Source organism: Puma concolor, chromosome B2 (genome assembly GCF_028749965.1).
Source record: "Puma concolor isolate L17-30 chromosome B2, mPumCon1.1.hap2, whole genome shotgun sequence".
NCBI lineage: Eukaryota > Metazoa > Chordata > Mammalia > Carnivora > Felidae > Puma > Puma concolor.
In genome coordinates, this window is record NC_141671.1 from 45,909,208 (window position 1) to 45,932,609 (window position 23,402).

Sequence of the window (23,402 nt, forward strand, 5' to 3'; positions counted from 1 at the left end):
CAGCAGGGATAATGAGGGGAGAGCTCCCCAAGTAGCCAAAACCAGAACGGTTCTATTGTGCGAACTTCAAGAGCGTGCAATTTACTTTCGCCAAATGAGCCCCAAATGTCCTCCTGATGAGTTTCTATGCAAGTACACTTAGTCCTGCCAGATACTGTATTTATTAGTCCCAAGTGATAGGGGAAGGGAGATAGATAAATGATTCACCTACTCAACAGCTGAGTCACACCTAAAGGTCCACTGCTGACCTGACTGCTTTCCTTTCTGATTAGCAGAACCACCGAGTACAAGGTACCATCCAAATGGATGAGGGAACCAAGGTATTGATTGAAATTGGTGGGCTTGACCATCCCGGGGCTGTAGAGGTTTGTAGCAGTCCTTGTAAGAACAGTGATTTAACTTGTATTTGGGCTACACCGGGGTGAGCCATTCATTTCCAGCTGTGTCTTTGTGACCCTCCACTCCTACGGCATCCAAAAGAGCACCTGCTCTGGGTGCTCAGCTCAACTACAACCTGAAACTGAAGCTCAGAAGTAATTCTTCTGTTTTGGCATCAAACCCCAAATCGCTTTCCTTGTTGACTAGCCTTGGGGATGGCGTGGCCAGGGATGGTAAAGGAAAATCCTTCCAAGCCTCAGTCATGGCAAAAGTGGTTTATAAATGAAATAAGGTTCCAAGACTACTCCCAAATATAGTCTGCAAGCAGGAATCGGCCAGAGAACGCCAGCCTCAGAGGCTGTCTTTCCAGCATGCATTTCATGTGCCCCACAGTCAACTCCTCAACATCAAAATCATTAACATCCTGGAAATTCCACTGCAAGAGAGGAAAGGAAATCGACTTCCAACTAGCTGTGTGGTCTTGGAGAAATCACGTCCCTCCTTAGACCTATTTCCTCATTTCTGAACAAAAAAGATTAGACTAGGTCATCTCTGTTGAAATTATGTCTTATTGTTTGCCACACTACGGCTATTTCCTTCTCTCCCCTCAACCCACCCACCCCCAACTCCCTTTCTCCTTCCAAGTTACCCCTAACTGGTTCACTCAACGCAAGTTTACCACTGAGTTATTTTCAATTACTACCCAATTATAATCTCCCTGTGGTTGCGCAATCTGTTTTCATAAAACGAATTCACAACTTTGATGCATCAATGACCCCCTGAAATGAAGCACTAATTACCCAGCCTAGATGCTCCTTGCCAATCTGCTAAAATGGTTCAACTTAACCCCTTGGCTCCTGGCACTAGCCAGCTGGGATTCCACAAGATTTCATATCCCACCGATACGCCCGACAGCCTCAAGAAGAGAACTCCTCACAATCAAAAGCTACCCTTTCAGCTGAGCTTTCCCTCCAGGCCTCCTCCAACACTTAGAAAGATGAGAGAATCTTATGTCACATTTGCGACATTTTCCATCACTTTAATAATGCTGTTTAAAAGCCCATTTGCTAAATTCAATGAAAACGAATTGCTATTCCAACTGAGTTGACCAGCTTGTCACTCAGATCCAGCAAACAACAGGGACTTCAAGAAATAAACCATTACCGGTACTGGGCTTAAATGATTCAGTGTGAAATACACATATTCCATTTGCTGCGAAGGTAGCTCTTAGGGGCTTCATTTTACAAATGAAAAAACTGAGGCTCTAAGAGGTTTGACTACCCTGCCCAAGGTCACGGAGCCAGGATTCAAGATCAGGTCTGTCCAGTTTCAAAGCAACCCTCTTTGCTGAGCCATGTCACTTCTCTGTCTGGACCCACTATGTTTACAGAAAAATGACAAACCCCGTAACCTCAGTATGAGCAACCACATGACCACAAGGAGGTGGCCTGGCTGCTGAGCCAGAAGGAAGAAGCAAAAGGCGGGGTCTGCAAGGATCTGTAACTCAGTGGCAGAGCTTAGACTCCGGCTGGATGACGGCCCTGAGATAAAGATGAGAGAGAGATTCTGTAAATATCAGACACCTCAACAGTGGACCAATGGCTTGCATTTGTATTTGAAAATATTTCCGATCCGACAGACCAGGGACTGTTTAAAAAAAAAAAACAAAAACAAAACACACGTAATTTCCACTAAAGTTTTATCTCAAAGGAATTACAGTCACAAGTAAATACATAACTAAAATTATTTGAGGATTATGATATTAGCTCAAGCTTGTTTCCCCTGCTCTCCCAGCTGCTCGTGTAATCAAAATCAAATTAGATTTCATGACGTCCTATAGGTCTGGTAGATATGTAAGCCGGGGCTCTGATAAAAGCAAGTGCTATCTTCCCTGCCCGTATAAGCATCTAGATATCTGAATCTTATGCAGTCCCTTTGTTTAGAGAACAGGAATCCAGATGATAAGGAAACCTTTGTCATCTAAATCTATGTGGTTCCAGGATTTCATATATAAGTAAGGTTCAGACAATGATGGTTACCAGCTGTCTCTCAAAAAACTTATCTGAATCTATTCAATTCCTAAGTTCAGTTACTGAAGAAAACCTGAGAAATACAACGATTTCTCTCTTTAATAAATGAAATACAGTGGTGATCCCAACAACGAAAAAGAGAAAAAATGGGTGGGAGACAATGGCTTTATTCTTCTGAGTGTGAGTTCTTATTAAATTCACTCAGAGTAAAAGGTGTTGGCAGGAATAATCCAAATTTACACCTAGCAAAATCATAAAAATTTTTTTTTCACAAACAAAAAGAAAAAAAAGGAAATGGGAAGATGCTGATTCCTCAGCCTTTAAAAGAAGTGTTATCAGTTGTTAAGAAATTTGGAGGGAAGTCTTAGAAATGGGAATATGACCCGGAAATATACATTCACGTATGTAGATAAAGCAAAGACGTTAAAATGTGAGTTAATTGTTAAATCTAGGTGGTTAAGCTTATGGGTATTTGTTGTACTGTGTTTTCAACTTCTCTTTGTTTCATAAGGCTTATTTTCTTAATTGGGAAAATAAATTTTAAACAAGGGCTAAGAGCCAAGTAACTATAGGACAAAAATTCCCCAAACTTTTCCTAGGCTTCTGATTCTTTAGTCCGTTGTCATTCCGTCTTTCTTCTCTTGCCCAGCCCCTGTCCCAGGAAAGGGAGACAAGAGGGGGCTTCCATTGCATAAGCAGGGAACAAGGCTAACACTTAAATCTAAATCATCAGTTGGCAAGTGGGCATTGCTGGCCTCATGCTGTCTAGATCCCCCTAGGGCCACCAGAGGTCATGGGATGGAAGCAAGAACAGGAGTGTGATGCCAAAAAGCCCTGCTCGTCTTCCCTGGAAAGCCCGATGTCAGCCCACAGCAGTAGCAGAGCTCTGTGGACGCAGAGGTGTGCACTGTCCCCGAGAGCTGGGGACCAATAGCAGGACCTACAGTACTCATCCTCGGGAGGCTCATAGGATTAACTTGGCCCAAGAATGGCAAAGCCACCGGGAAATTATTTTAAAAGGCACCTCACACCCACCCTAGATCTGTCCAAGCATAGCATCATGAAAGTATTTTGTATCGACTGCAACCTCAGTTAAGGCTATATTGAAGCTGCATCCCAGGTTAGCTGGCCATAGTGTGTTTCTCCCTTAACTACGCCAAGCCCAAGTCAAGGCAGTTGCTACAGTCTTGTGTGTATGTGTCATTTCTAAGAGTTAATTTCAAAAGGGAATCCCAAAGGCTACAAATCCACCCACATTTAAGTGAAGGTGGCTAATCCCTGCCCTAAGCAAGAGAACTGTTCCTCTGCTGAATGCAGAGGGGAAAAGCCACAGGAAGCCACAAGTAGTGCTGTATGAAGCTGCCAGAGCTGGGAAGAACCAGCTGGCTCTGGAAGGAGAAGGAAGGGAGGGTGAGCCCCGCCCAGCTGCTGGCGCTGTGTCTGCAAGCTGTCCAGCCTGCTGACATCAACGGTAACACTGCAGCCCTGAGCTGACTCACTGACTAGCTTTCTCGAAAAAGGAAGCGACGAACAGAGAGAGTAAGTGGGTTCTCTTGGTTCCAAGCTGGAGCCCACTCACATCCAAACATACTGCTGAGCCTTAGAAGAGCTCGGCCCCGTGGACACATGAGGAGGTCACGCTGCCGGGAATGACGTGGGTTTCCCTACATTTCACTCACTGAGAACCCATGAGGAAGCCTTTCCCACAAAAAAGTCTTTGACCAATTCTAACCATGAAAAGGAGGTGCATGAATCTGACAAAGCTTGCCTTAAGGCTTTGTGGAAGACAGAAAGTAATTTCACAGGAAACTCATGATCTTGAACTAAGAAGGCTCAAGCTCATCTCAGTGACTCAACTGTTTTGAACTTGCTAAGTTTGATTAAATTAGTATTATTTAATAAAATCATTAGTTGGATGCATGCCATTAGAATTGGAATATACCTGGCACATAATTCCAAAAGGAGCTACTGTGAAAAATACTTCTCCCTTATTAATCTCTGACTCACAGTTCTCATCTAGTCGGTTCCCCTGCGGGTGGTGATTCTTACCCATTCCTCGCGTGTTCTTCCTCCCAGTCGATACTTACACCAATAAAGAGGTATTATATAGTCTCTACCCTTCCCCACCTCTTCTTTAGTTGTTACTAGTTTTCTTACTTTACTTTTTTTTTTTTTTTAACACAATACTCGCTCCTTTCGACAAATGCATGCTCTTCCACTGTCCGGGCGTTCCACAACTTCTACAACCAGTTCTCTGTTGAAGGTCATTTATGCTGCCTCCACTCCTTTATTACAGATGACGTTACAAGGAATACTTTACCTGGGACATTCTACACACATGGCAGAGGCACGTGGGACTATTCGTAGGACATAGTCCTGGAGGTACCAGGTCAATCATCAACTGCCATATACTTTGGTAGATAATACCAGAGGGCTCTCCATAAGGGTTGGGCTCACGTACACACACATCGGCAACAGACAGTATCCTTTTTTCTCTATACTCTCACAACACAAAAAATGGCGTCACACCTTCTCCTCCTTACCAATCTAAGAAGTTAAAATTGTATCTCTGTGCAGGTTTCCATTTTAATTTTTCTTGTTCCGAGCAAGGCTAAAAAACCTGTATACCTTTAGGAACCCTCACGATTTCCTTTTCTGTGAACTGTCTTGTTCACAGACTGCCCAATTTTCTTTTGGGTCCTTGGTCTCTTCATTAATTTGTAAAAGCTCTTGGTTTTTTTTAAGGTTGTTAACCCTATGTTGCAAACAACTTCTCCCAGCTATTATTCTTTTGATTTACCTATGATGTTTTCTGGCTTATCCATTTATTGTTAAGTAGTTGAATCTTACTTGTGTGACTTCAGTGTTTTCTATCCTTCTCAAGAGAGACTGACCTACTGTTGGGATAATAAGAACAAAGAAAAATTTCCCCATGTTTTTTTCTAGTACATTTTGGTGACAAGTCATGTTCATGGTTGTTCACTGCAGACTGTCCCCTGACAAAGTCCAACTGTGGGTAAATCAAAAGTTTCTCTGTGAAAAAAAAAAAATATTTTAATGGGAAAGTCAGGAGTGAAAGCTACCTCTCCCAAAGAATATGAAGAATTAAGCATTGAAAGTGTTGAACTGAAATTAACTGGTATACAATAAAACCTACTGCTGGCCATGATGCAATTCCTCACCAGCATGTGTACCTGTGATTGGTACATGTGTTATAACAGAACAAAAGATAGTCTCAGAAACATAAAATGGAGAAACTGGGCCCAAATTGGAAGCTACTAAGCTTTATCAAGATATGAGTTTTGGCTTTAAAAATAAATAAAAAATACAATATCCAGCACTGGTAATTGATGGAGAAAATAAGCTTCTTTTCATTATATTGATTCTGATTTCATTTCAGTGGATTCTTTGAGAAAGCCAGTGAAGGTGTGGATTAAGCAATGGAAAATGTCATCAACTAATAGACTGCCTTTTCTGAACATGGAGACACCGTGTCTCAGGAAAAAAACAAAAGCCCACTTCAAGTCTACAGAATAGCCTTTAACGTGGGGCTCAAATACCTACCCCTCCTGTAAAACTGTCAGCAACTTGAGGGAGGATTCCCAGGTTTTGTGTTTTATGTGTGTCTTATACGTAAATGTTTCCATCTAGTATCTCCAGTGTTGGACACAGGGCTCAAAACATAATGGGCATTCCATTAATGTTTACTAAGTAAGTTGTTTATGTTAATCCATCTATCCTCAAAAGCAATTTTAAAAAGGAAAAGAAAAAGCATGTGCAAATACATGTGTTGGGAGAGAAAATGTATCAATCTCAAGATCCCCAAGAAACTCCTTATAAACTATACACCTCAAGCTCAACTACCATACTGGATTAATCCTACGATATGTATTTTTTCACATTTTAACATCTCTCAAATAGGGATAAATCTTACAACTATAATTGGCAGTGTTTTAATTGCTACCTTGGTAGTATAGACAATAATGGTGCATCTTACAATGGACATGGCCTTGAACTAAATACAAAATGATGTCTTAATTCTCATACCTACCTATACCCTGCAGAACGATGAAGCTTGCTAGATAATCACAGATGCAAAGCACCCACACAGCATTTGGGACACAACAGATACTCAGCAAATGCTGGCTCCCTTTCTCCTTAATGTGCATTTATTGAAAGTAGAGTGGTATCATTTGCTCGAGTTAAAAACGGAAGAAGGCAGAATTTAATTTCAACGTAAAAGATAGTAGCAAAACTGTATTGAGCCCCCACTCAATGGCAAGTGCAGGACTGGGTATTTACACTCCTGATCTCTAGTATACACACCCTGGTTCCAATCTTCCCCAGATCCTTAGAAGACAGCCATGAATTCACGAAGCTGAAAGTCAATTTGTTGGATCCGCCAATTAGTTCTATTAGTTCTTAAAGATTCAAAGTTCGAACTTCAGCACTTCCATGAAGTGGGGCATTGGAAACTTATTTATGTACCTTTAATATTGTGCAACAGTGAAAGCTTTCTGAACAGCTTGCGACGGAGCAAAACAAAACAAGGTTCTCAGTAAAACAAGTGTTCTTTGCAGAGTCAAAAGCGTGAGAAGCCCTAAGTGTGACTAGGTAGGGCTTCCTCAGCAGAAACCAGACAGAAAATCTCGGGGAAGAGGACCCAAATCCAGTCTTGAAAGAAACTACAGTCTGTTTTTTTAAGAGTGCCTTTTTTGGGGGGCACCTGGGTGGCTCAGTCAGTTAAGCGTCCGACTCTTGATTTCAGCTCAGGTCATGATCTTGCAGTTGGTGGGTTCGAGCCCCATGTCAAGCTCTGTGCTGACTTCGCAGAGCCTGTTTGGGATTCTGTCTCCCTCTCTCTCTGCCCCTCCCCTGCTCATTCTGTCTCTCAAAATAAATAAACATTAAAAAAAAAAAAAAAAAGAGTACCTTTTTTTCCTTATTTATTTTGAGAGAGAAAGAGTGTGAGTGGGGGAGGGGCAGAAAGAGAGAGAAAGAGAATCCCAAGCAGGTTTCACACTGTCAGCGCAGGGCCCAACGTGGGGCTCAAACCCACAAACGATGAGATCATGACCTGAGCCAAAATCAAGAGTCAGATGCTTAACAGACGAAGCCACCCAGGCGCCCCTAAAAATGACTTTTTCAAATGGACAAATATACGTCTGCTATTGTTTTCTGTATTTTGGGGTAGGTCAGTACCCCTGCCTTCTGCTACAACCTTATAATTTCCTGTGTACCCTTCTGTTATAACATTTGCTTATCACACTGAATTGCACATTATTTGCACAAGAGTCTCCCTCTCGGTGACCGAGCTGCTGAAAGGCCTAGAGACCACCTTTCTTCTTTACAGAGTACCAGACACACAACTGGTGCTCCACAAAAGGTTGTTGACCAACTGAATGAAACCCTGGAATGTGATAATAAGTAGAATGGCCTGAAATGACATTAAAAACCTAAAAGCTTATTCACAGAGCTTGCTTCTTTATACACGATGGCCACCCTAAACACAAGCACAGCGAAATGTACCTAAGCCTATCGTGTGGCAACAATCCCTTTATAAAGTCCCCTTGTCACCACACAGGGGAGTTCCCCAGAGACCACAGTCACACCCTGCAAATTAAGTGACTTGACCTTAAATGACCCTCTATGCTGTGGTAACACGGCCGGCCGAGGGCAGACGCAAGATACAGGCTGAGTTCAGCTAGCATCTTAGGGCCTTGGGATAATAATCCCTATCTTCTCAGAGATGACCAACTGGTAAATTAAAGACGAAGACAAATCTGAATGGCCAAAAAGCCAACAGTTGAACATACAGCTGGTATTCGCCTTGACTCGCCCTCACTATGTTAAGTGTCTGAAAAGAGCTGGTCTCAGTCAGACCTTAGGTAAGGACAGCTGCATCCTGCAGCTGGTTAACAACAACAAAAAAAATCAGCAACTGTAGTTCCCTCCGCCACAGAAACAGTGGCAAAATCAGAATGCCCAGTGCTGTCCCCAACGCAGAGACTGTCCCAGTTGATTATACAAAGCAAAGCCATCCAGTGTCCAAACAGCGTCGACTATAGTTGGGGGCTGGTGGGGGGGAGGACTCTGCCTCTGGGATGTAGGTCTCCTGCATGGTTTCTGGAAGGGATCGAGAACGTCTGACAAAGAGTCATTCTCTTACCCAGCAGTCCACAACAACAGCACTGGCTTCAAGTCCGCTAGTTACATTACAGCATAGTTTTGATCAGTCTTATCTAATGGAAGGCGGGCAGGAGGGGTAAGGTACCCAACTCCCCTGCTGGATTAGCACCAGTTCTTTATATCTGAGGATTGCTGGTCAAAGCAGACAGCTGAAGTAACACTTTACATTATTTTCAATTGTTGCAGGTCTTCTTAATATTATCATTCTGTAAAAGGTGCATAAAATCCCTTTTTCTATCCTTTATCAAACTGAGACGATAAAGGAATACTGAAATTCCAATCACAATTACTGTCGAACCCAGCCAGTAAGCATTGCTTTACTATGTCACTTTCTTACATCCCGCAGTTTAAATAAACAGTACCTCATTCAATTTTGATAACCACTTGATCTTCCATTTTAAATAGAAAAATCTGGGGCCTTGGGTGGCTCAGTCTATTAAACATCCGACTTTGGCTCAGGTCATGACCTCATGGTTCATGGGTTTGAGCCCCGTGTCGGGCTCTGTGCTGACAGCTCAGAGCCTGGAGCCTGCTTCAGATTCTGTGTGTGTGTGTGTGTGTGTGTGTGCGTGTGTGTGTGTGTGCGCGTGTGTGTGTGTGTGTGCGCGCACGCACATGTGCACGCTCAAGTGCACGCACCCCTCCCCCACTCATGCTCTGTCTCTTAAAAGCAAATAAAAGTTAAAAAAAAAAAAAAGAAAAATCTGAGAGGGGAGGACAGAGAGAGAAGTTGAAGGGAGAGGAGGGGTGAGGAGGGGTGAGAGTAAATCTAGAGATTCAGTTGCTCAATTTTGTTTCCCTTTTTCTGACAGCCACTGAGAAAGCAGACCGTTATCTTCACACATACCATCACCTTTGTTTCTTCGCTAGAGAAAACATCCCCAGCCTAGGAACATTCGCTCAGGCAGCAAGGAATAAATATTTACCATTCGTGGAATTTCCAGTTCTTGGGCACTGAACCCAGATGGCAACCTGATGCTCAACCGCCCACTTTAACCAGTGTTGGAATGGGAAGTACCTCCCCACCCGACACTAAGTGGATGGATTTAAAGGATCCATTATGTGTATGAGTTGGAGCTACTCAGGAACACTTTTTCCATCTCTCTTGCCTCTAGAGCCCGGGGAATAATGGCAACCAGGCACAGTAAACATTCAGCAAGTGCTTACTGTGGGGACACACTCACCTAGCTCCCACAACACCTCAGAGGACAGGCACTAATGGCGCTCCCATCTCCTCAGGAACAAACTGAGGCAGAGAGGCCAGGGTTCCCCGCGACGTGCTGCCAGGGCAGGAACTTCACCTGGCACACATCTCCACACTGAGGCTCCTATCTGGAGCCTTACCGGCTGATCAGCTGTATATCCAGCAACCCCTCCTCCCACCCTTGTGGATTTATTCCCTCACACTCCCTAAGTATATAGAAGTTTCTCCCATTCAACCGTAAGCTTCCTTGACCGCACTGACTCTGTCTTAGACTGGTCTTTGCATTTGCCCCAAATGTCCGGTATAATACTGCCCATCTAGTCTGTTAGGTAATAGAGATTTGAACGTAAAATCACATCATCTCCTTTGCTCTTTAGCAGAGGAAACTTATATACAGACATGAGAGCACTGGAAAGAAACAACGGTCCCACTAAATTCTCTTTTCCAGCTATCCTTCAAAACCAAAGGGCAACTAATGCAATTTATTTATTGGGTTGGCATTTTCCAGACACAGAAAAACAGAATTTATTGCCGGAAACCTACCCCAAGTATTCTTGGGGCCAAAGAAAAATGATCTCAGGTAGCAGCAGAAGCTGCAGAAAGGAACAAGGAACAACAGAAAAGACCAAGATGCAGGTGTTATCCATGGGAATCCTGACGTGAAAAATCGTAATAATTGTGCCTTTTGGGGGCTAAGAAATGTGTGGTGTTAAAATTCAAGACAATAAAAAAACATAATGCAAGAGAAGGATAAATAGAATTAAGGTCTCCTAAGGCCGTTGTGCTGTTTAGAAATAGTAAGAAGTACGCACTTATGAAACATCTCTCATAATTTAAGTTGTGATCTCTACGGTAACCATTAAAAGTACAGTGAAACATGTGTAACTAACAAGCTAAAAAAGGAAGAGAAGTAGAATCATAAAAAATACTTGATTAATCCCAAAGAAGGCAAGAAAGAGGGGGAGAAAAAGAGACAAGACAAATACAAAACAAATAATCAGGTGGCTAGATTTAAACCCAAATATATGAGTAATTACATTAGAAATGTAACCACACTAGAATTCTCTAATTAAATGACAAAAAGCTGTCGGACTAAATTTTTTGAAACCTTAAATATATGCTACTTACATAAGACTTTCTTTAAATAATGCCATGGGGGGAAAAATCAAAGTAAAAGGTTGGGAAAAAAGAGATAACATACAATTTGGAATGCTGTATTGGAGTTTTTAAATAGCTTTGGCAAAGTCCCAATAACTTCCAACTACGGCCCCACTGCTGTTTCTACCAAACGCTGATGCCCTGGAAGGGAAAAATAGATCCGATTCTAGAAGGCTTTAGATGTTGAACTCCAAGAAGAGAGTACTGAAAAACAACTCACACCTTAGATAAAGAAAGAGTCAGGTAGCTGAATGGATTAATAAACTGGTACAACTAAACACTGGAGTATTATTCCGGGCTAAAAACAAATGAGCTATCGAGTCATGGAAAGACATGATGGAATCTTAACTGTATATTACTAAGTCAAAGAAGCCAATCTGAGAAGGCTACATACTGCATGATTCCAACTATATAACATTCTAGAAAAGGAAAAACCATGGAGACAGTAAAAAAAAAAAAAAAAAAAAAAATAGTGGTTGCCAGGGTGGGTGGGGTAGGAGAGAGAGAGAAACAGGCACAGCATAGAGGATTTTAGGGGCAGTCTAAATACTCCACATGATGGTATTGTATCATTATACACTTGTCCAAACCTGTAGAATAGACACTTAGTGAACCCTAAGGTAAACTATGGACTTTGGCTGATTATTGTATGTCAATGTAGGTTCCTCCTTGGTAAAAAATGTGCCATTCTGGTGAGTGATATTGACAATGGGAGAGGCTATGTATATGTCGGAGGAGAAGGTATATGAGAAATCTCTGTACCTCCCTCTTGATTTTCTTTTAAACCTACAACTGCTCTTAAACACTTAAGTCTTAAAAAAAAAAAAAAAGAACACGCCAAAAAGTGAATTTTATTATGTAATTTTTTTAGTACATAAAAAAAATTTTTTTTAGGTCAGACTCTGGATGTGTTTAACTAAAACATGGCTAATAGGCCACCATGGTTAATAATGGCCCAGCTGTCCTTGCCAGAGGTAACTAAAAGGTACACCAGGCTAATCCTTTGAGTGGAAGCTAATGTGGGTGCTCTCGGGTTCATGAATAGGAAAAACTATTAACCATTTTTCAACATACGCACGCATAGTCATTTTTACACATTAAGCTTCCATTAACTCCTAGGGCAAAGTCTCAAGTCCCCAGCAGTTACCACAATACAGCAAGAATACAAATCCATCATAAAGTGGGAAGAATAAGTCTCAATTATGCCCCCTGCACTCTGTGTCTTGTTTGACTCAACTAATCTCAGAGATAAGCTGCAGACAATTACATACTGTGTGATTAATAAAAGCTGGCAGCCAGAAATCCATGCTCATTGGCTCTTAAAATGAGAGTCAGAGCTGGGTCCACAGGGTTGCTAGACAATGATGGCCATTATGAAAACACGGAACAAGAAGCTTCATATTGGCTTCTCAGGCTCCATCATCACACATAGGCTACCCCAGAACTACAGAGAAAGCGAGGATGCGTGATGCCACTGTTCCTTAAAAAATAAATAACAAAATAGATATTAGAATCTTGTTGGATATAGAGGAGACAGAAGAAAAGCGCTCAAGGGTACAAGAGTCTGGCACTTTGGGACTCAGTATTTTGTTTTGTTTTCGGATTCACTGACTCAGTGATTTTTGTTACGAATCACTCTCCTTGGTACACAAACACAGTCGCCTCCACAGAAACTTTGGGGCCTACCTCTCCCAACACCTGTGACAGTGCCTGGAATAAAGTAGGTGCTCAAGAAACATTTATGGACCTCAACGGAATCATCAGAGAAACATCCAAAGGTCATTTTTTACAGTCAACACCCTACCACCATCACCAGCACCCCCCAAAAGAGAATTACCCTGAAGATTAGGACTGAGTTTTCTAAGTGATTGCTGAGTATGCACAGAGAAATGAGACAGACTTGCAGAAATCAAAAAGCGAAATAAGTCTCGGCGATTTTTTTGGCAAATCTGACCCAACATCACAAACCTCAAGTCAGTCCTTGTAAACATTTACAAGGAAGACTGTCAAACAGATATGGTCACACTGTCTACTCTCCCTAAACTGAAACAGGATGGGCCTCCCTCTCTCAATTCAGCAGTCAAACAAAGCCCTACCTACCCTTTTGCTTGTGCCCTTTCAGCTCAGTCATTTAAAAAATATTTTAATGGGGAACCTGAGACCAGAGAGGTTTAGTAATTTGTCCCAGATCACACAGTGGGTAAAGTGAGGATCCAGAATTTGGACTCTACACAGACTGATTCCAGAACATACTTTCTTCAAATCTATACCCGTGACACATCTTTCAATTGTATGATCAGGTGTGAAGAGTGGGTATCACTTGATTTATGAAATCAGTATGTGAGGGTAACTTGAATATAAATAAGTCACATTTGGGGTGCCTGGGTGGCTCAGTAGGTTGAGCGTTCAACTTCGGCTCAGGTCATGATCTCACACTCGTGAGTTCAAGCCCCGTGTCAGGTTCTGTACTGACAGCTCGGAGCCTGGAGCCTGCTTCAGACTCTGTGTCTCCCTCTCTCTCTGCCTCTCCCCCACTTGCACTGTCTCTCTCTCTCTCTCTCTCTCTCTCTCTCAAAATAAGTAAATATAATTTTAAAAACTTAAATAAGTCACATTCTATTTGCCATTTAAATAAATAAACTTTAAATCACGAAAGTAATGTGTTTTCATTACAGAAAAAAATAACCAAGAAAATTCACTTCTCACTGTACCACCTGGATGTAATGACATAACATTAATGCTTTCTCATTTCCCTATGTTTATATTTTCCTACGCTTGCATTTTTTTTCTAATAAGACACCTTCTTTTCCCTTAAAAATTCATCATGATCATCTTTCTACTTTACCAAAGATTCCACTCCACCAATGCTAACATTGCATCGATCACAATTTACGTTTCTTGTAGGGATCATCGAAAAGACCAAGCGGCTTATTCTCCAACATCTAAATCCTCAAGTCGCCTGCTTGCCCTGCCAGCTCTTTCCCTGAGTCAATATTCCAAGGAAGCCCATTCATGTTTGCCTCTCAACTCCCTTACTCGAACGGCAGTCATTTCATCCAACTAGAGATTAAACATCTTCCTTTCCTTTCCCCCAGATCCAGCTAACTCGAAGCCAGCTTTAGTTGTGAGCCGTACTTTTGGTATCATTCTCAGGAAGTCACAAGACACTACTGCGTGCCTTTGAATGTTTACCACTGCATCTGTTCATAATATTTTTTTCTGGGGGCACCTGGCTGGCTCAGTCAGTTAAGCATCTGACTTGATTTCAGCTCAGGTCATGATCTCATGGTTGGTTCATGGCTTCGAGTCCCGTACTGCCTCTGTGTGACAGCACAGAGCCTGCTTCGGATATTCCCTCCCTCTCCCTCTCTCTCCTCCTCCTCTGCTCACTCGCACTCTCTCTCTCAAAATAAACAAATAAATAACAATAAATAAATATATACTTTTCCTGAAATTCCACATTTCAAAGAAGCCAAAAATATACCAGGAGTTTAAAGACCACCTTCAGTACCAATTAGCACCCATAAATTTTATCCACTCGCTTAGATAAAAGAGCCACCTCTTGACTGTTTACTTCAATAGTGAAGAAAGACTACACTGTTAGTACAAAAAAAATAAAAGCACTTGGACCTCTCGGATATATAAAACTGAGTCCCTTGATACACAAAATTTGGTACAGAACAGTAGTGAGTTAGAGTTGATGGGGGAAAAAAAACTCTCTCCAGCTCTTTGGGTAATGAGTTTGGAGCACTGGAAAATAACATCAACAGAATGGCCTTTTAAATTTTAAGTGGGTTTTATCAGGTCTCAGTGGCAACATTTTCTTTACTTTAGGAATACATTCAGAAACTTTAATCGAAGTTTGTGAGAAACAGAAATCAATACTCAAGTTTGTACTTAATTCACGGCCTTTCAGGGAAGCATATTATGATTAAAGGAAAGGCTGAGTAAAATCAGGTATGCTATGATCATAACTACCATTTGTAGAACATCTTCAACATATCAGAACTTCCATATACTTTATTTCTAATCTCAATTAGCACTATAAGCCTGGCTTACAAATGAGAAAATAGAAGTAGAGAAAGGGGAAGTAACTTGCCCTTGGTCACCCAGATAATAAGTGTCACAGCCAGGATTCAAATCCAGCGCTGCCTGGCTCCAAAGCCAGAACTCAGTGACCAGTGACTATAAATAAGTCACACTCCTGGGTCCCCTCTGTTCCCGTCTGATGTACAGATTGAATAAGCGCAAGAAGAAGAATTGATCAATCCTGTTACCTACTGCTGTCAGCAGCACGTGCAACCTCAGAAGGTAAGATTGAGTCCTCCTAAACTACATCACAAAAAATATCCTGGGGGAGGGTTGGGAAAGGGGAGAATAGGGGGAGAAAAAAAAGAAGTCCTCCTTCTTGGATTTGTTCAGGTGTGTTATGCAAAATGAGACCGTACGTGGGATAACGAGATCTGGCTGCATAGTCTGAAGACAGAACATACCCCAAACACGATGATTCTCACCTCTGCGCCTCCAAATTAACACCATTTTGAGAGCTTTTTAAAATACTGATTTCTGGGACACCTGGGTAGCTCAGTCGGTTAAGCATCCAACTTCAGCTCAGGTCATGATCTCATGGCTTGTGAGTTTAAGCCCTGCATCAGCTCTGTGCTGATGGCTCAGAGCCCGGAGCCTGCTTCGGATTCTGTCTCCCTCTCTCTCTGCCCCTCCGCCGCTCACGCACTCTCTCTCTCTCTCTCAAAAAAAAAAAAAAAAAAAAAAATTAAAAAAAAATTTTTTTTTTAAGTACTGATCTGTGGTGCTCCACCTACAGATTCTGATCCGACCGGTCTACAGTGGAATCCAAGTACCAGAAATTTTTTAAAGTTCTCTAGATGATCATAACGGACAACCACCGAGAACCACACTGTCCCAGAAGGGGAGTGTGTGTGATCCAAACACCCAATATCTGTATTTTTCCTTATTATATACACCTGGTAAAATCTGAACACAGGGACCCAAAGGTTAGTTGGAAAGACCAACAACCCAGGGACATTACCTGGGCCGTATCTTCCATCAGTCCCCGAATCTTCTCCACGACATCGTTGCGCCGGTGCTGGCGCAGGGCACTGATGAGCTGGGCGAGGCTGGCCTCAGGCCCCCGGATGGTCCAGTGCTGCAGAGCTGCGTAGGCCCGCTCGTGGTCGGCCGTGTACCCGTTCGAGAAAGCGGCCACCTCCCGCTCACTGGCATTGCACAGAAACTGATAGATATCCTTCCACTGGCTTCCCACTTGGGCTGCTACGAGCTTCAGGATGTCAATCCCTAAACCAGAGAGAAAATAAAATGAAAAACAGACACAGGCACACGTGGAAAGGTCCTTCTTTATATATGGCGACTGATTTAATGACCTAAAAGAAGCATGCTCTCCCCTTGTAATAACATCCAAGGGAGTGGACTGCCTTCTATAAGCACTTAACATACACAACCCCTCCTAGGGACTAGTCAGGTACCCTCCTATAAATTTCACTTCCTGAATATGGAACCAGAAGAAGGCACAATCCTGGAAGTACAATAAATAGCCCCCAAAACGATGTTTTGAAAACCAAATCCAAACAAAAGAACCAGGGACTCCTTTGTTACTGCTAAAAACAAGTGCATCCACGGCTCCTGAGTGGCTCAGCTGCTTACGCGTCTGACTCTTGATTTCGGCTCAGGTCATCACGATCTTGCATGGGTTTACGGGTTTGAGCCCCACATCAGGCTCCGTATTGAGAGTGCCAAGCCTGCCTGAGATTCTCTCTCTCCCCCTCCACCGCACACCCTTTCTCTCTCTCTCAAAATAAATAAATAAAACTTAAAAAAAAAAAAAAAAGTGTAACCAGAGGCCCCCGGACTAAAAAAGTGGTGAAATTAAGAAATTAAGAAATTCATGAGATTAAGAAAAAAGTAAGCCCTGGATTAAAAGCGCAGTGGACTTTATCCAGCACCATCTGGGTACAGTGTTCAGATTCTGGAAATAATGTCCTTTATGTCAACTGACGGTATGCCCAGCCATTCCAGCCCAATGGAGGCACTCCTTAAGAACCTCTGGCTCCTTGTGCTCTAATCCTATGCTCAGCAAGCAATTTTTTCATCTATTATTCAGTCTCCGAAGCTGACTTGCACAGTTAAAAGGGAGACAACAACCAAAGTGAGACTATAATAACAATAGCTATTATCTCCCCGGTTTTATGTCTCAGGCACTAGCTCTTGGAACATCTTTATAAAGCGTTAACGTTCCAACCACACGGATAAGACCACAGCACCTAGAAAAGTTAGGCAAGCTGCCCAACAGCACAAAGGCAGCTGGGTCGGAACTGAACCTGACTCACTGGATCACGTGTTATACGGTCACTCTGGCGGATCGGTCACTTGTAAACTCCGTCAGTGTGGGTCTACGGGACCCAGATCTGATGAACGCAGGGTGAAATGTTGAGTCAAATCCCGGCAGCTGCAAGCTCGAGGTGAGTGCCTGACATTGACCCTCTGTGAGGCGTGGCTCTCCCTTAGCAACACGCTTTGGTGTCTTCCTGTACACAGCACCTTCTCTCGGCATTTACACGTTGGCTTTGCCCAAATTGATACACGGCATTACAGAGAACCTCACAGTTGGGGACCTGGCAGGCAGTTTACCACAAGAGGGGGTGAGCCCTCTCAGCCAGTACCATGTCTTTGAATGGGGCCGTGCTCCCATGCCCAGATACCAGAGGTATTATAGTCAACTGTTATGTCTTTAAAACACTAACTACTCAAAAAAAAAAAAAAAAAAAAAAAAAAGGAGTCAAGCTCCCACGTGAAGCTTAGGAGAAAAAAAAGAAAAGAAGAAAAGAAGAGAAGAGAGGGAAGATTCCTGGGATCGAGAACTGAATTTTTTTTTTTTAATTTTTTTTTTTCAACGTTTATTTATTTTTGGGACAGAGAGAGACAGAGCATGAACAGGGGAGGGGCAGAGAGAGAGGGAGACACAGAATCGGAAACAGGCTCCAGGCTCTGAGCCATCAGCCCAGAGCCCGACGCGGGGCTCGAACTCACGGACCGCGAGATCGTGACCTGGCTGAAGTCGGACGCTTAACCGACTGCGCCACCCAGGCGCCCCGAGAACTGAATTTTTTAATTAACTGGAGTTTAACCAAGGGGAAACTTTTTCTTTTTTTTTTGCTTCAGTCAGTTCTTGGGGAAAATAATTATAAAACTAGCTCTCAATGTTTGCCTAAGAAAAGAGCAACACTAATTCCAGAAGTTTCTTTGAAAATGGAGCGCTTTGTGTTTCCTCGATGTCAATCCTTACTCTGCCATGCAAACCTATAGAGGCAAATTTATCTGCAAGATTGCATACATATCCTGAACCAACCACCCGCAACTGGCTTTTAAAAATAAGTTCCTGGTAGAAGGCTGCTTTCTTGTCAACTCTAAGAGTAGAATGCCACAAATCGAGGCATTACTGTACTTTCCACATGATTTTCCCTGGGCAGTGTGAAATACACTTGAACTAGTTGCTTTTCAATTTTCATGGCAATGTTTAGCCAGATACAGAGCTTTTGATTTCAAGCAACAGACACCTAAAAAAAAAAAAAAAAAAAAAAAAAAGTCTATGTCCTATTTAAAACCCTGCAGGTAACTTTAGGGAGACAGCCAGCTCTTTGTGATTGATGCGGTAGGTTCTTCCAAATACCAAGAGGCTTGTTCACCCTGAATCTTAATTTAGGTTAATTTGACTAAGGCCCACAGTGTCTTACACGAAAACATGACTGCATTTTCTTGTACATGGGACTTTTGCCTAAATCTTCATAATGCCCGTGACAGTGTGGCTTTGGGCAAACCACGAACTGTCATGTCCATTTCCTCATTTGTACAATGGAGATACTCACTAGAGTCCCTGGGGATGGGCTGATTAACATTTTCTATAGAGTTGATTTATTTTTGGAAGCACCCCGTCATTATAAATACTCCATATACTAAACACTAAAACTTAAGACTAAATGCATTTCTGATGCAAATACACAGCCTTTATAGAGTAATTACAGAGTTTAAAAGGCTCAAACCTAACAACAGTTCCCTCTCCCCAAACCCAGTATTTATACTTTGTTTCAGTCACAAAATAAAGAAAAAGGAGGAAAAAAAGAAAAACACAAAGAATGGATACACTGAAACTTTCCTTCAACTAACTGACTGGAAGCTAAATTTAAGGCCCACAGATCAGGTCTCATTTTATTTCTTTCTTTATTATTTTTTTAATGTTTATTTATTTTTGAAAGAGAGAGAGAGACAGAGTGTGAATAAGGGAAGAGAGAGAGGGAGACACAGAATCCGAAGCAGGCTCCAGGCTCCAAGATGTCAGCACAGAGCCCAACACAGGGCTCAAACTCACAAGCGGTGAGATCATGACCTGAGCCAAGTCGGACGCCTAGCGGACTGAGCCACGCAGGCGCCCCTCATTTTTTTTTTTTTTACCGTGAGAAAAAAAGAGAGTCAATGCACATGAGCTGCTCTGGGTCAGCAATGTTCTTCCCCCCCACCACCCCTCCCATTGCACAGGGGAGAGATCTAAAGATGGCAGAAAGAACTACTGGAGAGAGCAGCCTTTCCACACCACAGGGGATCACAACACAGCAGGAGACAGGCCAGTCTGAACTGGCCCAAGAGCCTACGGCCCCTGGTCCCCATCCCCACAAAGGGGAAAGAAAGACCTGTGGAGTATTTCAAGAATATTTCTGAGCGGCCACTGCGGCTTACTGTGTTTGCTGGACTGATGACCCCTACAGAATTTTAATGCAGAAAGAATGATATCGCCAAGAAAGTGAAGTAATGCCAATGAAATGGAAAGTGTGATGGGCTCTGGGAGTGCTCTTTACTTAGAAAGAAGTTTTAGGCAAAACTAAGCCATACAACTATAGAGAAAAGCAGTAGGATAACAAAACCACATTGAGATAGTTACGTGGGGGCTGGGGGAGTGAGGCGGAGGTTACCGGGTAACGAAACAGAAGGGACTTGAGAGGTAGTCACAAGGTTCTCTTTGTCAAACTGGATGCCGGGGAAATGGGTCCTCTTTTTATCTTGTTACTTTATTATTGGTTCGAGATCAGCTAGCCAGTTAGTAGTACCTCTACTGCAGTTAATAGAGAACGTGGTGTAGGACAGGAGCCTTATTATATGCTGAAATTATGAATGCACTTGGGGTCGGATACAGTGTGTATGCTTCTTCCTGGCCTGTTATTACTGACCAAGCAGATGCTGGGAAAGTTTTCTGTGGGGCTAGTAAATTTATTTCTTTTCTTTAAAAATTATGGTGCCCTTGGGGCGCCTGGGTGGCTCAGTCGGTTGAGCGTCCGACTTCAGCTCAGGTCACGATCTCGCGGTCCGTGAGTTCGAGCCCCGCATCAGGCTCTGGGCTGACAGCTCGGAGCCTGGAGCCTGCTTCCGATTCTGTGTCTCCCTCTCTCTCCGCTCCTCCCCCATTCATGCTCTGTCTCTCTGTGTCTCAAAAATAAATAAATGTTAAAAAAAAAAAAATTGTACAAAAAAAAATTATGGTGTCCTTAGGGGGGAAGTAAAGGGAGGTCAGCATAGGTTCTCCGTAAAGGGCAACAGTAAATACATTAGGTTTTGAGTACCGCCATGATCTCTGGCCGAGGTCTCTTCCGCGACTCTGTTGTAACAAGAAAACAGCCATAGATGATACACATGAGTGTGCCTATAAGAACCTTTATTTACAAAAACTGGGGGTGGCCTATGTATGGCCCACACACTACTTTGCCACCCCCTGAAGCAGATGCACTTAAGAGGGACCATAGCTTGGGGGCACCTGGGTGGCTCAATCGGTTAAGCGTCCGACTTCAGCTCCAGTCATGATCTCACAGTTCATGAGTTTGAGCCCCGCATCGGGTTCTCTGCTGTCATGATTGAGCCTGCTTCGGATCCTCTGTAAACCCCCGCCCCTCCCCGACTTTCTCTCTCTCTCTCTCCCTCTCGTTCTCAAAAATAAACAAACATTTAAAAAAAAAAATAAAGGGAACATAGCTAGATTATCAAATGGCATAAAGATTTAGAAAAACATCTTGTTAAAAGAAACACCCTGCCGACACACACACAAGACAATGAGAGTTCTCGCCCCAATCATTAATGTGAAATGGGGGTAACTGAAAGAGAGACCAACCCTGGTCCTGGTCACCTGTCCTATCCAAGTCCCAAGTTTTTATCTATCCCGGAGACAGAGGAGCTGAATAGATGGGACTCATTTAGCTGAAAGGGATGCCACATCTCATTCCTTAGGTTGAAAAATAACACATCCCTCCACCCACGGAAGTGCTGACAAGGGTGTGAAGCCTAACTTTGCTCTTCCTGTGATATCAGGTCCCGGAGCTCTGAGAATGAAGCTTCTAAAGAAATCAGCATAGGAGTCAAACAAGCCCTTATCTGCCAGATAGTTGCTAGGGGCTGTGTGTGAGAAGGTGGCCCTGGCCCCAGGACACGGCTTTTGAATTTTGAGGAGCAGGTAGCGGAAAGATCATGAACTTAGTCATCGCAAGGTACAGTTTCAAATGCCATGACTTGTTAGTTGTGTGACCTTGGGCAAATGACCACCCCTAAGATTGGACCCTGAGGTCCACATCAGTAAAATGACAATGCCACCTCTGATCTCATAGGGTAGGTAAGGAGATTTATGGGATCGGGTATTAAAACCGTCAAGCCGAGAGCCTGAGTGCACATCGGTTTCGCTTCCTCTGTCCCCTCCACCTCTGCACAGACAGGTCGTCGGGACAAAGGACCTGAAAGATGGCAGGGGTTTTGCAGAGACCTAGGGATTACAGCTACTTGACAATGAAGGCGAGCACCAGCATCCTGGCTTCCTGTGCTTTTTGGAACCTCACTGGCACATCCCAGAAAGGGCACCGCCACACAGAAGGGCACCATCCACAGAAAGGCAGATGTGAAAGAAAAATGTTTCTGCCCCTGCAACATGCAGGGCATCCTATCAGTACTCACTGCTGACCTTGCCCAGATTGGCCACCAGGGAACTCAAGAACAGAGGCATGAAGGAGGTCATTGACTGAGCTATTGTGGAAGCAATGGCATTTTTCTAGTGCATCCTAAAATCCTGAATTAGATATCATCTGGGTGACAACATTAATTTGAGGCTCATTTTGTTAAGCCCAATGTCAGCTCCAATATGCAAAAAAAAAAAAAAAGAGTTCCACCTCTTTTCATAAAAACCTGAACTGACCTTTATAATCAGAGAAGGTATTAAAGCTCTTTCCTTTTAGAGATAAATATCTGAAATGAGTGCCATCATTAAGAACCCACATTAAAGCCTCCCCGGACGAGGTATGAAGGACAGTGATGATGATGATGGAAAACAAAGGCCATCTGTAACCCACAACACAGCACCTGGTTTCATGCCGTGCACCCGGCTTCAACAGAATGGGTGCGTGGAAAAGATGAGTAGGTTATAAGCTTTGTGATGGTACCAAATTCTCATCATTTAAAAGATTCGAGCATTCCCACTGCATCTCCCATACTTGTGAAATGTAATGTCTGTTCTCATTATTCTTCTTAGAAAGAGGGGTAGAGCGACGAATAATGAGAAAATTCCCATAGAGGCAATTAATACACAACTTCCTCCTCCCTGGACAGATAACTCCATAATTATCTCTATGCTGGTTTCTCTACACACAGCAGTCTCCTGCAATGTAGACACACGAAAGAAAGAAGGAAAGAAAGAAAGAAAGAAAGAAAGAAAGAAAGAAAGAAAGAAAGAAAGAAAAAGAAAGAACGAGCAGGAGAAATGAGCTCAAGATTATCTCCCTTCTACCATCATCCTAATTCCTACCCCCCCCCCCCGACATTACTCTTTATCAACACTTGCTGTGTCCTCAATGTACAGCAAGTTGGAAATCTCAATAAAAGCCTGGCTTTAGCATTCCTAGAATTGATGTTCTTCCCTATCCAATGGCCATGTCCTCATTGGTGCCTTTTCTGACCTCCTTCTTCTGCCTGAGCCCCACGTTGGCTGTGACTACCATTATCCCCAGCACCTGCCAGAGCCTAGCACATAACGGGAATTACAACGAACATCTTGAATGAATGAATGGGAGCCTTTTTTTCTGAGCTTTCCCCTCTTGCCTGAACACCCCCCCCCCACCACCTTTTATCATCTCATTAATCTCTATAACTGCAGCCATCGAGAACCTGAGGGGCCACATGCTGACACACCCTCGTCATGTAACCGTGCCAGATCTCATGTGGTCAACAATGGGTGGAACCTGGGCTTCCTGGCACAGGGACCCAGTTCTTGTGCAAGAGCCTCTCCCTCTGGCAGTGCCCTCTTCCCAGTGAGGGTGGTCCGCCACAGCCATGTCAGGCACCAGAGGAAAAAGTCTCCCAGACTGTGTGCCCCTGCAGCCAAATCCTCC

The 23,402-nt window shown here is 43.1% G+C and overlaps 1 protein-coding gene across 1 annotated transcript in view; it reads right to left on the bottom strand.

The window, feature by feature from the left end:
- The window catches only part of TNFRSF21 (TNF receptor superfamily member 21), a 73,309-nt gene that overhangs the window by 10,371 nt on the left and 39,536 nt on the right, over positions 1–23,402 (bottom strand). The window contains exon 4 of the mRNA XM_086707027.1: positions 16,010–16,275. Within this exon, the coding sequence (XP_086563153.1) occupies positions 16,010–16,275 (266 nt within the window). The remainder of the gene's footprint in view (positions 1–16,009; positions 16,276–23,402) is intronic.